This window comes from Egretta garzetta, unplaced genomic scaffold (assembly GCF_000687185.1).
Source record: "Egretta garzetta isolate BGI_Z169 unplaced genomic scaffold, ASM68718v1 scaffold681, whole genome shotgun sequence".
NCBI classification, from domain to species: Eukaryota; Metazoa; Chordata; class Aves; order Pelecaniformes; family Ardeidae; genus Egretta; species Egretta garzetta.
The window spans coordinates 163,775-177,481 of NW_009258563.1; the positions used below are offsets into that span (position 1 = coordinate 163,775).

Here is a 13,707-nt window from a genome sequence, read left to right on the forward strand (position 1 = left end):
ATAATATATACGCTTAAGTTCTAGAAGCTATTTTACTGAAACAATTCCACTGAAAGTCAAATACCTGGAGAATGAAAAGAACACAGCTAACTACATTTTCAGTACAGTTAAAAAAGGTAACAGGGGTGCAGTAAGAATGTCCGTATCATGATGTTTCACAACATTTCAAGGTCTACACACATGGATCCATACATAGAATTCAGAAGTGTAATTATTTTTTAAGCCAAATCAGTAAAAGACCTGCCAAAAATCTCTAATGTCACTGAAGAGCTGTTAGTATTACAAAAAAGGGAAGCAGTGTCATACTACAAAAATGGGAAGCGGAAGAATACTGCTTTCTGAACCTGATACACACCTGGAGTGACTGTTTTTCAGCAATTCTGACTGGTGAATGTGCGTAACTTGAACCAAACTAGATGTATTTTAGACAGGATGAGTTTTACTTGAACAAAGTATCAGCATTAAGTTATGCTTGTTTACATCCTACTTAACTAAGTCAGAAGTGAAACTAAAAGTTGAAACAGGTCTTTGAACTTCATCAACAACTTGCTCTTTGTTCTGTTATTACCTAACAAGGTAGGCAATAAAGATCTGATTTCAAAAACTGTAACTAGCATGTCAGACCTTTATTCTGTAAAAATCCCTGTTTTTCTCAGTTACAAGTGTCGAAGACAGTGCTTTGCATCTTTTGATGACTTTAAAATAAAACCTATTCTTTATCTTACTAACTCATACCACATCGAGGAATGAGTTCCAAAAAGACACAATACTAGTCAATGAACAATGGTATTAGGATAGTTTTGGTGACAGTATTTTTGTGAAACACTGAAGCGAAACAAAAGAACCACCCAAATAAATACATATTTTTTTTCATATCTCACAACTTTAAAAGGATTAGATAATGTCTGATTTCCAGTAGAGGTCACATTACTTAAGAATAAGGTAAAGAATTTACTTGGTATGGAATAAGAGAAAGTTTTTACTCCATGCTATGTTTCCTCATTAATTTTTTACTCTATAAAGTAGGGAGATTCTGATTTCTTCTTATAAGTAAAAAGTGTGTCACATACCTGTTGTGTGTTTCTTTGTGACTGTAAACTGGACTGCAGTCTTCTCAACAGAGGAACACCATTCCTAGACAGCCTTTTAAGCAACCAGTAACTGTGCACTCGTTCAACAAACTGCTTCTTCCGCTGAATGGCCACCTGATTCATAATCTTATTTAATCTAAAATATGGCAAAGCATAAAACATATTTGTCTATGGAAATTAAACATCTCATATATATGCATGTATAACAAACAACAGTGATCACCACATTACTAATTTCTTTCATCCCTTTCAACACAATTATTTCTGAGAAGTAGGTTACAATCAAATACAGCTGCTTCACACTAGTTTCTAGCAAATACGTTCAGGTACTTTATAAAGCTAAAGGGCATCAATTTTTTCATGATCATTATCTCAAGAGCAATCCCAGATTAGGGCTGGGAATAAAGCTTTATGTGCATTTTCCTGTTGAAAATAAAATCAGAAATAAAGCTCTAAATCCCTACAAAAGTTTTCAGATCATTTGTTGCCATCCTCACACAGAATTAGTAGTTTACTTTAAAGACAATATATCTTCAAACTTTTTACAAAAACATGCAACAAAACTTGTATTACTCATCTACTAGTATTAAATTTTTGGCAAATAAAGCAAACAAAAAATGAAAACAGAAGAACACTTATGATTTTACACCACAGATATGATGAAAATATCCACACAGGAAATATGCAAGAGAGAATGATACAAACAGTTAAGCACAGTATCTCGATTAAATAAATAGTATTTTCTCCAAACTTGTTTTTTAACAGATACAAATACTGTTTACATATACTCTCTATACAAATACTCTAGGAAAGTGCTATATGAGTATCACACACAACAAACCTGAGTACCACTTTTTAAAATAATGACACATTAAAATCTCCAAGTCTCACACATGACACTAATCTCTCAAAACTTATATTAAAAAAAAAGTTTATCTGAAACAGATATTCAACGCTCTGTGCCTACAGTAACTTGAAATCATGGAAAAAAAAAATCAAAAAAATGTTGATGGTGGTAGAATGAACAGGTTTTGTCTTTGTATGATATTGCAGGAATTCGTCACTGGTGTTAGCCCTTGCAAAATGAACACAAGATGCCCCAAGGCACCAATCACCTGTGTTTGGGGGCAGGGGTGAGGAGTTGGACAGAGAAAAGGATTTCCTGAGCTGGATGTTAAGACAGAGTTACAGAAAGGCTAATATCAATAAACAGAAATCTGTTAATTCTTCACTCGTTATATTACTACCCATAGAAAAACTCTACAATGGATAGTAGGAGGTTTATCAGAGATTCTCCAATAAAATCTAATACCAAAATAGACAAAATTAAATTCAAGTAGTGCCTGATTTGTAGACCACTACCATGAGATGTTTAAATAAAAATCAGGAACACATACACGTATTAGTATTTTTCTGCCTTTTCCCTTTAATATTAGGAATAAAGCTGTTTCTCAGGTAAGTGGTAGAAAAAAAGTAGTAAAATACTTAAAGAAAACATAAAGTTATAAGTAAACCTTGGTTAAAATGATTTTTAATAGCTGGGAAACATGAATGATATTTTTCAGACAGACATGCAAGTGAGTCTACAAGTGAGTTCACGAAAGGTCATCATCCCTGGTTGTTTTCTCAGGGCTGTGTAGAAGGTAAGGTGCAACAGGTCTACTCCGTGCTACACTAAGTGTAGCTACAGAGCTTTCAGTCATCACAGGGTAAAGGCAGAACAAACACAGGTTTTCTTCAAAATACAGTGCCACTGTGTCCTTCGGTTCTTCAAGTGACGTTGTTTTTCAATGAATAACTAAGCCAGTTAGGCATTCTTGAAAAAATTTAGCTTAACTTAAAGCTTAGAAAGTCTGCAGATGGACTTAGGACTGTCTTGTAAGTCTTTCACTGAAGGGCAGAGGCAGGCTCCGCAAAGACTTATTCAGTGCAGAACAGGCCTTGATGTGAACATGCTAAACTTCAAACACAACAGAATTACAATTAATCATAGAATGCAATCACAATCAAATAATTACTTTCACATCTCTCTCCTGGAAAGAGCAAAACCTGAACTGAGTCAAAAAAAGCAGAGCCAAATATATACCTATTTGGAAAGATCAGGGAATCTTAACTTAACATGAAGAAAGGTGCCTTGGCTTCATGCCCATCAGATGTGGCAAGACTAAGCAAACATCTTTAATTACAACTTTAATGTACATTTGCCCATTCACATAACAAACCATTCTATTCATAGATAATTATAATAGTAAAGTGCTAGAATAAGCTTAGGAAAGATGTTCACAGAAGATATTCTCCAACTTTAAAAATACAAGTAAACAGAAGGTAATTTGGAGTGCAGAAACTACCTATCGAGGGGTAGGAATCTACTACTCTCTGCCTTCCCTCCAAATAAAACCAAACAAATACTGGCCGTTCATATTTCATTTAGACACCAGACTTCGGTAGTGGCAATATACCACCAATCACCCCTTAATTTCTCAAAATACAGAGGTCAGATGCTCTTCACATGGCAGGTATCTACAAAGCCTCTACACTCTGATCTTACTGACATAACGAGGTTGTTACATCTGCTGTTAGACCCTAAGCACCCACTAACTATATAGCACAGTTCTTTTATCATCTTTTTGCTTAGTCAGATACTCCCAGGTAGACTTCTACCACCCAAAACACTTTACATTTTGACAGACAATAAAACCGTTTTTTGGGAAATAAGACATGATTCATTTGCTTCTACAGAACCCTAGAAGTAGCAAAGACTGGGTATTGATTTTGGAGCTCCCATCCTTGAAGGTGCTACCACATTGGAAAAGAGGTTCTCCCTCACAAAGATGAAAACAAGCATGAAATGAGGCATGTAAGTATGTGCCAGTCTTGAGCAAGTTCCTTTCTGCTACCTGAGCTTGAACTAAATTTGTAAATGTTCAAACTAAATTTTCAAACTAGAAATTTGAAATTCTTTGAGGTCTTAAAGGAGTATAAACACTGCATATTCCAATTACTTCTCTTCAACAGAGAGATATACTTTAAAAGAAACTATTGAATAGTAAAAAAAAAAAAGTATGTATTTGAGGCAGATAAGGGAGAGCTGCTTGAAGACTATAGTTTTGCAATTCAGGATCTGACTTGCACAAGGCAGGATTAACTGCTACACTACACTGACAAATCCCCCACACAGAGGCAAGGCTTACAGAACTTAGGTCATCTCCCAGAACTACACAAAACAGGTAAGCAAAGGCATTTTTTTTGCTAATATATCAGTGTACCCTAGAACTTTTTCCACATGTAAGAGTATCAGGAAAGAACAGCTGTCTGTAGTGTTTTATTTTCTAATGGCAAGTCGAGCATAGTAAGCACTGGGAGAAAAAAAAAAATCAGGTATTTCAAATGCATATTAAACACACGGCTATCAACTGAACCTGTGCTTTCTCTTCAGAAAAAACAGACCGATCTCATTGCAATGAGCAATCTCTTTATTTAATAATTTTTTATATCTCTGTTAAGATTGCCAAGTAAGTACAAGACTACTATTGAAGACAGCTCACAAAAATTAGAAAGTAGGAATATATATTTGGAAGATACGAGCAGAGTTATTGTCTTCCCTATCACAACTGACTTTAGATACATCAGGGGAAAAAAAAAAAACCACAACTATAGTGACTACAGAGAGCAAGCAGGGAGATGAGAAGTGTTCTTGCTATCCATGTTCCACATGGAACAGAGAATTTTTTAAGACAAAACTCCCGAGAAGCATCCTGAAATGGACCACATTAAGTGCTAAGCAGTTGTCTCTCAAAGCATTTAAACTATCAATAAGCTAAACCCAGAGCAGAACAGTTCTTATGCTGTAACTTGCTGCAGCCTGAACCACTATTCCGAGGCCTTAAGAACAGCTTAGTGTGGCTCACAGTATGTTGTTTTTCCCCTCAACTTATCAGTTACTTCAAATAAAACACATTGAAAGAATTTGAAAATTCTTTAAAAGCGGCTGTGTTCCCATGAAATTCAGTAGCTGCTGTTACGTAACTGGTCCCACAAAAGAAGCATTAGGTTTCAAGCTGATGGCCACTGCAGCCTTTTGAAGTTCTGGCACCACCACTCATACTCCCTCGTTTTTTCCTTTTTTTTTTGGGCTACATTCCAAGACTACACAGATGTCAAAACATTTTTCAAAACTGTTTTATTTGTGCCACAGGCAACTGAGAAAGCCAATACTACTTCCCTTCCCCAGCCCCACTTGTATCCAACTGTAAAATACTGTGACATGCACTACAAACATGATACAGAGGTATCGTACAATTCACTGCTTGTCTTTAAAGAGGGAAAGGTCCCTTTTCAGCTGAAGCTTTCCAGAAGCACCTGCAGTTCCCAGCCTGAAACCATAGTTTAGGCTGAAGTGTAAATTACGGCATTAAAAATATGCTGCATTTACAAAAGCAATAAAAGGATGAGGAGAGGAAAACTGTTTGTTTTGAAAGGCTAAGACAGACTCAGATAATTTAATTTAAAATGAAAGCTAATACACAACAGCTTTGATGAGAAACTGTAATTTATCAGCTGATACACACTAACCCTCTCCTCACACAGAGACATTTGATGGATAATCTACCCTGCAAAGGGTGATACTCTTAATGCACTGGTCAAAGCATTCAGAGAAAGCTGAGCGTTACTCAGTCCTGGGTTTCCTCAAATTTTAGATAAATGCATAAAATAATTTTCATCAACATAAGACGTGCTCTTGTCATGGTAGCAATCTCACAGCTTCCTTCTTCCTACTCATGACTGCCTTCCCCTCCCAGTTTCAGTTACATGTCACTGTGGCAACTATGGCCACTGGTTACAAGTGAAACCAGTATTTTTGGTGACTAACAATGTGGCTGTTTAACCTAAGAAAGCACATGAGAGATAATCAGCCCCTTTTCTGTTAATCATCACCAACCACTCCACAGACCATACATGCTTGGTAGCCCCACAGATATCATTTTAGTATTATAATATATGAAGACTTCTATAGCATCTCTCCAGTCTCAAGTTTTCAAAAGACAAACTGGAGAGAAAATTTCCTTAGGCAAGTCTGTGATTTTGCCAGTATTGCTATAGTAACTCAGGCAGAAGGAACTTAATATGAAAATCTGTAAGATTAAGCAAGATCAAATACCCACTAAAACCAATCAATTTTTAAACACAAATTAAACCTAGTATTTTAAATTACTATACTTGCCCTGAGCCTCCAGTTTCATCAGTTTGTTATTTTGAATCTTCCTTTATCCAACATAACTATTAAAAGTACATGCAAAAGACTAGCAAAACTAAATTATACTCTGTAAAACTGTATTTAGTATCACTAAAATATCAGTTTCTCTTGACCTACGGTAATACCCATGAACAATCAAATGACGTTCCACTTTACTGGGCAAATAAAATATCCCTATTTTCCAACACAAACATTGCAGATATGTTTCTAAAAGCTGTCAGAACAAAACATAAAAAAAAAAATCTAAATTGAACAAGTTGTAACAAAGTAAATGGAGTTTCAGGAACATTTGAATTTCCAAGCCTTGCTCAGGGAAGTTCCACAGAACATACCAAAACTCATAGGAAGCGGGGAAGACACAGAAGTTACCTACTGACACCAACTGGAAGAGAAATAGCAGAAAAACAGAATAAAAAAACTATGAAAGTGTCTGTTTTGAGAACTGGAATTAATTCTGGGACCTTGCCAACTATTCCTCCTACTTCCGTATCCAAAACCTTCAGCTTTCGAAGATGAGAAAGCCTGCTTAGATGGATGGAACGCTTCTCTTCCCACACAAAACCTTTGGCAGAAGCTGCCTGTCAAACAGTGTTTGCAAAATTCACCTTTCAATATACCTTTTTTTAAAAAAAAAACCAAACAGTGGAGACAGTTTTATTGCCATGCCTGTATGTTATCCCCTCAACAAAAAGTTCAAGTTACTATATGATTTCTTAACTAAAAAAACCCAAACAAACCCTTCTGATCAGCTTTGAAGACAACACAGGTAGATGAATAACTACATAAAAACTGGAATCCAATTGCATGTCTTCATTTTCTTTTGGAAATGGATACAGATAAGGTTTCTTTTCTAACTAGCAGAATTCAGCTATGTACCCAACAGGGTACGTATCAAATCCTGAAAAGACTGACAAGGATTTTGACACAAGTCTTCAGGATCTCCATGTGTCAAATACACACTTCCCTAATTAAAATTACCTTCCAGCTTTTGTATTTAAGATTTGAATAAACAGGAATGTCCCATTCTCGAATCACTACCCTTACTAATCTAACACAGTGTTTCATCATGTTCACAGTTACTCCTTTTTGTCTGTATGTTTTAAAATTCTAGCTATTGAACTTGCTTTTCTCTGCCAGGTTGAGAATCCAACAGCGTATCTACTGATGCATCTTCTGAAGCCTGAAAGTCTCTCCAGGTTCCCATTCTTTATTTTACATTTCTGGGTATTTAAGTAATATTTCATTTTGACTGAACATGTAGGAAGCACTTTTTCTTGCTTCACATGACTGTGAAACGAAGCATCTATTTTTCTACTTGAGCAAACAGCTTGTAAAGTTTTTCTGGGACAGGAAAATAGAACGTTGAACTTAAGAGGGAAGAAAATGCTATGTTATTTCAGTCAATTCTCTGTTAGTTATAACAGGTTACTTTGTTCCTATTCTAACAATTAAGTTCACAATCTTCCAAACCTTTGGTTAAGGAAGAAACCGAAACGGTCAAAAAAACCCCACCCTGCCATACTAGAAAACCTTCTTAGTCTTCCTAGAAAAATCACATGCATAGATTTACTTCTGCCATTTCCTATACATAATACTGAGTCAAGACTTTTCCTTAAAATTACTCAAAATACTTTTCTGGGCTGCTTTTTTTTGTAGTAGTCATAACCATACCACACATGATTTTGAAATATAATCTCAAAAGGCTAAATTCACATCAGAGATGAAGTATTAATCAAAAATAGTCTTTTTATCTGTAACAGAAGAAATCCCAGTGTTTATCTACTCGCTTTTGTGCACTCTGTAACTTGACTATTGATTAAAGAACTGCCAGGAGACAGTTCTTCAGACAATGCCTTCTGAAAATCGTGGTTTTGTATGGCTCTTAGAAGATGCAACATTGTAGTAGCTCTTTTCTTGATTCAGGCAAAATTTAAGCAAAGAGGTCAGGATGACACCAGCAGTAGTTTCCACATGTATCAGAAAGGTTTTGAAGGCGATCAATCTCACAAAAAAGTCACATCAGTGGACGATGACTGCTAGCATCCCATTCCACTGTATCTAGGTTATTCCATTGTTTAATTATTAGGTACAGCCACAAGGCATACCTACATCATGCTCTCCTGTACTACCTACTTCCATAAGCTTCTTTCAACTCTCTTTCAATAATATGATGCAACACAACTGATGCATAAAACATTGAAAACAAGTATAGCACCTTGTTCGCACCTTGTTCCTACTTATTATGAAAGTGGGGCTTTTTTTGCTTTTTTTTTTTTTGCTCTCCAAAGCAAGTGCTTTATTTCAAATGCTTTCTTCCAGACACTACAAATACACCACATAGAAAACTGAAACTAAAGATGAAAGCAAATATTTATATACTTTAAAATACCTGCTTCCACTTAATAGAGCAACACTTGCACGAATAGTATTTTAATAAAGCAGATTACACTGTATCTCAGTGTATACTTTGAAAATATTCAAGATTAAATATTTCATATCACATTCAACTTCCTCCCAAGTCTATAGCAACAATATCCTAGTTTCACATTTTTTAAGAACATTAATATTGACACTGGCTTTGCTTTTCACCAAGCAATCACATTTTAAATGCCTCTTTCAACACACAAGATCAAAAGACCACACCAAAACAATGTTACTTGTACTGAAGAATCAAGCACTCAAAAGTAAGAGAAACCAGCCAGTTTTCACAGCTAATGCTGCGACTCTTCTCATTTAAGTGTCCATCCTACTCACTTATAAAGGACAAGGATAAGCAGCAGGGGGCGGGGGGAGGCACACAAAATCCACAAGAAATGGAGCACAGAGCCAGTATAAGATAACTAACATAGACAAGAAGCTAGATTTAGATTATCAAGTCAGCCCTAAAAGTTAGGATTTCCTAACTTGGAAATTCTGAACCTGCAATCTGAATAAATACTTGGAGTATTTTATTAGGAAGAAAAAAAAAAAAAACATTTATCTATTAGGCAGAATTCAACCATCATACAACATCAGTGGAGTACTGCAAGAACAAATTTGTCACTACTGTCTTCAGACAAACTAGCTGGTGGCAGCAGGAGGCCACTTTTCTGATGACCATATGCCAGCACGTGCAGATACTGTCTGTCCCTCCCAGAGGTACAGTTTGAGGGAGTGTCCTTCCCCACTCGCCCCACCACGTAAGACAGCTGCTCTGACACTTCCCAGAAACATGCAACTTTTAGACTAAGCTAAATTCTGCCTTTAAAAAAAAAAAACCACCACCAAAAAAGCTGATGAATGCAAGCAGTACAACGTAAGCAACAACCTTCAACAGTTTTATATTTCAAGAAAAACTGAACGGAGTGTCCTAGGAAAAGGACAACATACTTCTGTAGCCAGAAGGCCTGATGCAAATCATATATGCGTAACAGGTTCCCCAGTGGTCCCATATACTATTCATTCCAAGTGCTAAGCAAGTTACTAAGAAGTCAGCACTGAAAACTGAAGTCACCTTACAGTTACATGACCTATTGCAGCTTTGGAAGTGGATACTTAGGTACACACTTTCTAAAATACCTAGGGAACAGGACATATAGACGCTCAGCGTTAAAAAAAACGATAAAGACACGGGGAAGGAAGTATTCATCTCCTATCATCAGTGGTTAAAAACTTTGGATCCTACACTCTTAAATCAGTAGTTCACAGATGGTAAGTCTGAGAGGCTGTATAATTAGATTGCAAGTGACCTACAGAATGACACTATCTATGTAATTTAACAGCAAAAGACTTAGAGTATAACATCTGTGTAAGAAATTCTGGTAACTGAGAAGCGTTCAGCTCAAAATCATTCAAGGCAGTAGCGTAGAAACCTGATCTACAAATAAGCTGATACAGAAACTGATGAGCTACAGAAAGTAGTGTAGAAATCACATTGTTCTACACCAATCTTAACATATCCTGAACATTAAGGTAGTTGTTTCAGAAAACAGAATTATTGCAAATGGCGTTATTAAAATGCCCAGCCCTTCATATACACTTACTATCCAGGTTAGGAAACACCATACAATCCTTCCACCTTAAACTAAACCTAAACAGCAAGAGGATTTTCCTGAAGCTTTACCAGGTGTGCTCAGGTGCTACATCCACCAAGACATATGGACTAGTTATTAATGATTAAGAAAGTACACTAAACCAAACATCTCCACATGTGCCTCAGTTTCCAGAGATGCTGAACACAAATTCATTTCAAACTCTTTCGGAATGGAAAGAATTGCCAGAAGTACAACTGAGAACATGCATTCTAATCCTCAACTCTAACTTAGTTCATGCTCTTTCTTACCTTGCTTAAAAAACAAAGCATACTACACCACCAATCAGGATTGTCCTAATTAAGACAAAACCAAATTCTTTTTTACTAACTACCCCCTCTTTTACTAACTCCCCCCTCCCTTGAACAACAGTGCATATTTAAATAACAATTAGTTGCTTACTGTCAACTTAAGCTTTTCTGCAGTGCATCGCTAAATAAAAATACCATTTTACCAAGCAAATCATAACAGAGAACTTTATAATCAATCTGGTGTTTGTAAACACTACACAGGAGCTGAAGGCTGTTTGTCAAAGCTAGTCAATAAGTAGATACTTGCATTAACGAAACTTCCTACGGGAAAGGACCACAGTCTCAAAACATGTGTTTACTTAGATTAATTTAACGGGCCTTCACTGTCCCCTACCTGAGACTTGGGAGCCTGCTTTCAAAAAAGCATGTTTTATTTGTATTATTTTAAGAGCCCTCACTGTCTGAACATTCAGAGCCCTGTCACAGTACAGTGAACCTGCACATGGAAGCAGTGCCAGTTTAGGAAACTTTCTAAATGACTGTTCTTACCTCAGTAAGAATTTAATTCAAGGGGTAAACAAACACATCAATGTAAATGCTAGAAACAAAACAAATACTCCATAAAGACAAACTTTGTTTTAGTCCCAATAGCCAAATTTTGCATTTCTCAGCTCAGTGTATTATGTCTCAAAGGTTCAGCAAAGCCAGAACTGTATCTTTCTACCCCACAGCTTTCTGTCAGTGCTCAAATCCCAGAAAAAAGTTGCATTATAACTCAGTTTAACTGAAAGAAATCTGAAGAGAGATGCTACTGTTCTAAGCTAACTGAAGTTCATGCTGAGGTTCTGAACTCCTGAAATAAAGGTATTAGAGATATCTCCATTTTGCTCCAATTCTGTTATTACTTATGAAAACATCACTTGAAATGTTCCTGCTTTGTGATGCGTCACCTCGCTAGCCTCACCAGATCTAGAGCCACCTGCCAGCCCCCCGATCATCACTGTTAAAATACAAAATATGAAATGTTAAATGTAAAGAGCAATTTCAGTTCTGGTGTTCATGCTTTATATTTGTACACACATAACAAAAGCTCCTGCAAGAACTGCAAAAGACACACTAATATAAAAATCAGCTTAAACAGAACTTTTTACACAGTATAAATTTGTAAGCAAAGACAAGACTGGGATTAAAACTCTTTGTCACATTCATCAATTCATTTTTTTTCAAACACAAACATGTTACTCAAGTTACAGCACAGATATTTGGTAGCATCATTGAACGGGAGGGCACATTCATTTCAGAATCCATGACTAAGAACGCATTAACCAACTAACTTACCATCATTTACTTGCTAACTTTTTCAAAAAAAGTCTGCAAGGTACCAAATTACTATTGCATTTGCAAAAGTAAAAATGCAAATTCAGGAAAAACCTCTTGAAAAATTAAGTCTGCCCCACAAGGAAAACACTTCCTGGAGGGTTTTTTGGTGCTACTTACACAGATCTTACAGTAAAAGTTTACACTTAATTTAGGTGAGATGAACAAGATTCAAATCTTATATATGCAAATGTAATTTTCATTTTGGGGCTCTTAAAATTAGGAAACGAAGTTCAGACTCCCAAATTATGAGTACAGTTAACCTTAAGCTTGGCTGCTTTTTTAATATGAAGGTCAACTACATATGCTATTCTGCATTCAGTGGTTTATTCCCAAAACTACAGTGAATGACAACAACTGAGCACACCACATGATTTGGTCTGACACAAAAAAAAAAAAAAATAAAAAAAATTTCAGGACAAGACAGACCATTTGACTACTTCCTCTGGGGAAGTTCCTGCATTTTTAATGCAATTCCACAAAAGTACAATGTACATAATTTACATTAATCCTGTGAGTATGGCCTTTAAGGAAAGCAAGTAAGAAATGCACAAGAAACCCAAAAGTTGGCATCTAAAAGCATTGGTTGAAAATTAAACAGATAACTGAGTATAGGTTTCTCTCACTTGGATGGTTTGCTTACCTCTGGGGGGGGATATAAGGAGCAGACACTGTTGGCATAACTGTACAGGGTTCAACCACTGTTTTCTTGGCCTTTTTTGTCTTTTTTCTGACTTTTGATGTAGACCTAGCAGTTCTGACTGATCCCTCCTTTCTACAAACACCATTTTTGATTTCAGCTTCTCCATAAATATTTAGAGGTCTCCGTGTGCAACCTGGTGGAGTATGTACATCGCAATAGGCAGTCTTTTTTACAGAGAATGTTGTCCCACTGCCAGTTAGTTCTTTCACAGGTTCCATTTTCATATACAGACCGGCCTTTTGAGCACACGTTACATGGAATGCAGTATAGCAGTTTGCTTTGTGGCACTGGATGCAGGCACCAACACCTTTCTGTTTACAGAGGTAGCATGTTAACTTCCATCTGGCTGGGGGAATGTTCCTGACACCATCAATTGGCTCAATAAAAACTGTATTGGCAAATCCAACTTCTGGAATCCACAAAGCACATACCACGTGTCCCCAACGATCATCATCAGTCTTTTTAAAGGCACCTCCCTTGTTTGGGCACAGCACACAGTCTACAGGCCGAGAACGGGACTGCAGACAGTGTCTGCAGAGCCACTGGCCCTCAGGTATATATGGCACCCCATAGCATTCCTGATGTACTGCTAAATTACACATATCACAAAACAGGATTACATTGCTGTTCTGACATTCACCATCCATGCATATACAACACACCGCATCTTCATCAATTAAAGACTGATGATCACCCTGTTTTTGGTTCTCACAATAAGACTCTTTTTCAAACCTATCCATAAGGAATTCAAACATGTTTTGCGAAACAACCGACACTCCATCACTCTTCCGCTTCTCATTTATTATTTCTAACCACGCATAATCTTCTTCATCCATGTCATACTCAACTTCGTTATCAAGTTCTTCTGCTGACTTCTCAATGAATTTGTAATAAACTGGAGGTCTCCGAGGAGCCGAAGGGGGACTGTATTCAACAATCCGTACTTTTGGTTCTGGAAGAG

The 13,707-nt window shown here is 36.6% G+C and overlaps 1 protein-coding gene across 2 annotated transcripts in view; it reads right to left on the reverse strand.

Annotated features, from left to right (window-relative positions):
• The window catches only part of BRD1 (bromodomain containing 1), a 62,575-nt gene that overhangs the window by 44,944 nt on the left and 3,924 nt on the right, over window positions 1–13,707 (reverse strand). For both annotated transcript variants that reach the window (XM_035903393.1, XM_035903394.1), the window contains exons 2-3: window positions 12,687–13,707; window positions 1,071–1,227 (exon numbers count right to left, since the gene is read on the reverse strand). The exon at window positions 12,687–13,707 is cut by the window's right edge and continues 348 nt beyond it. In XM_035903393.1, coding sequence (XP_035759286.1) covers window positions 1,071–1,227; window positions 12,687–13,707 — 1,178 coding nt within the window. The remainder of the gene's footprint in view (window positions 1–1,070; window positions 1,228–12,686) is intronic.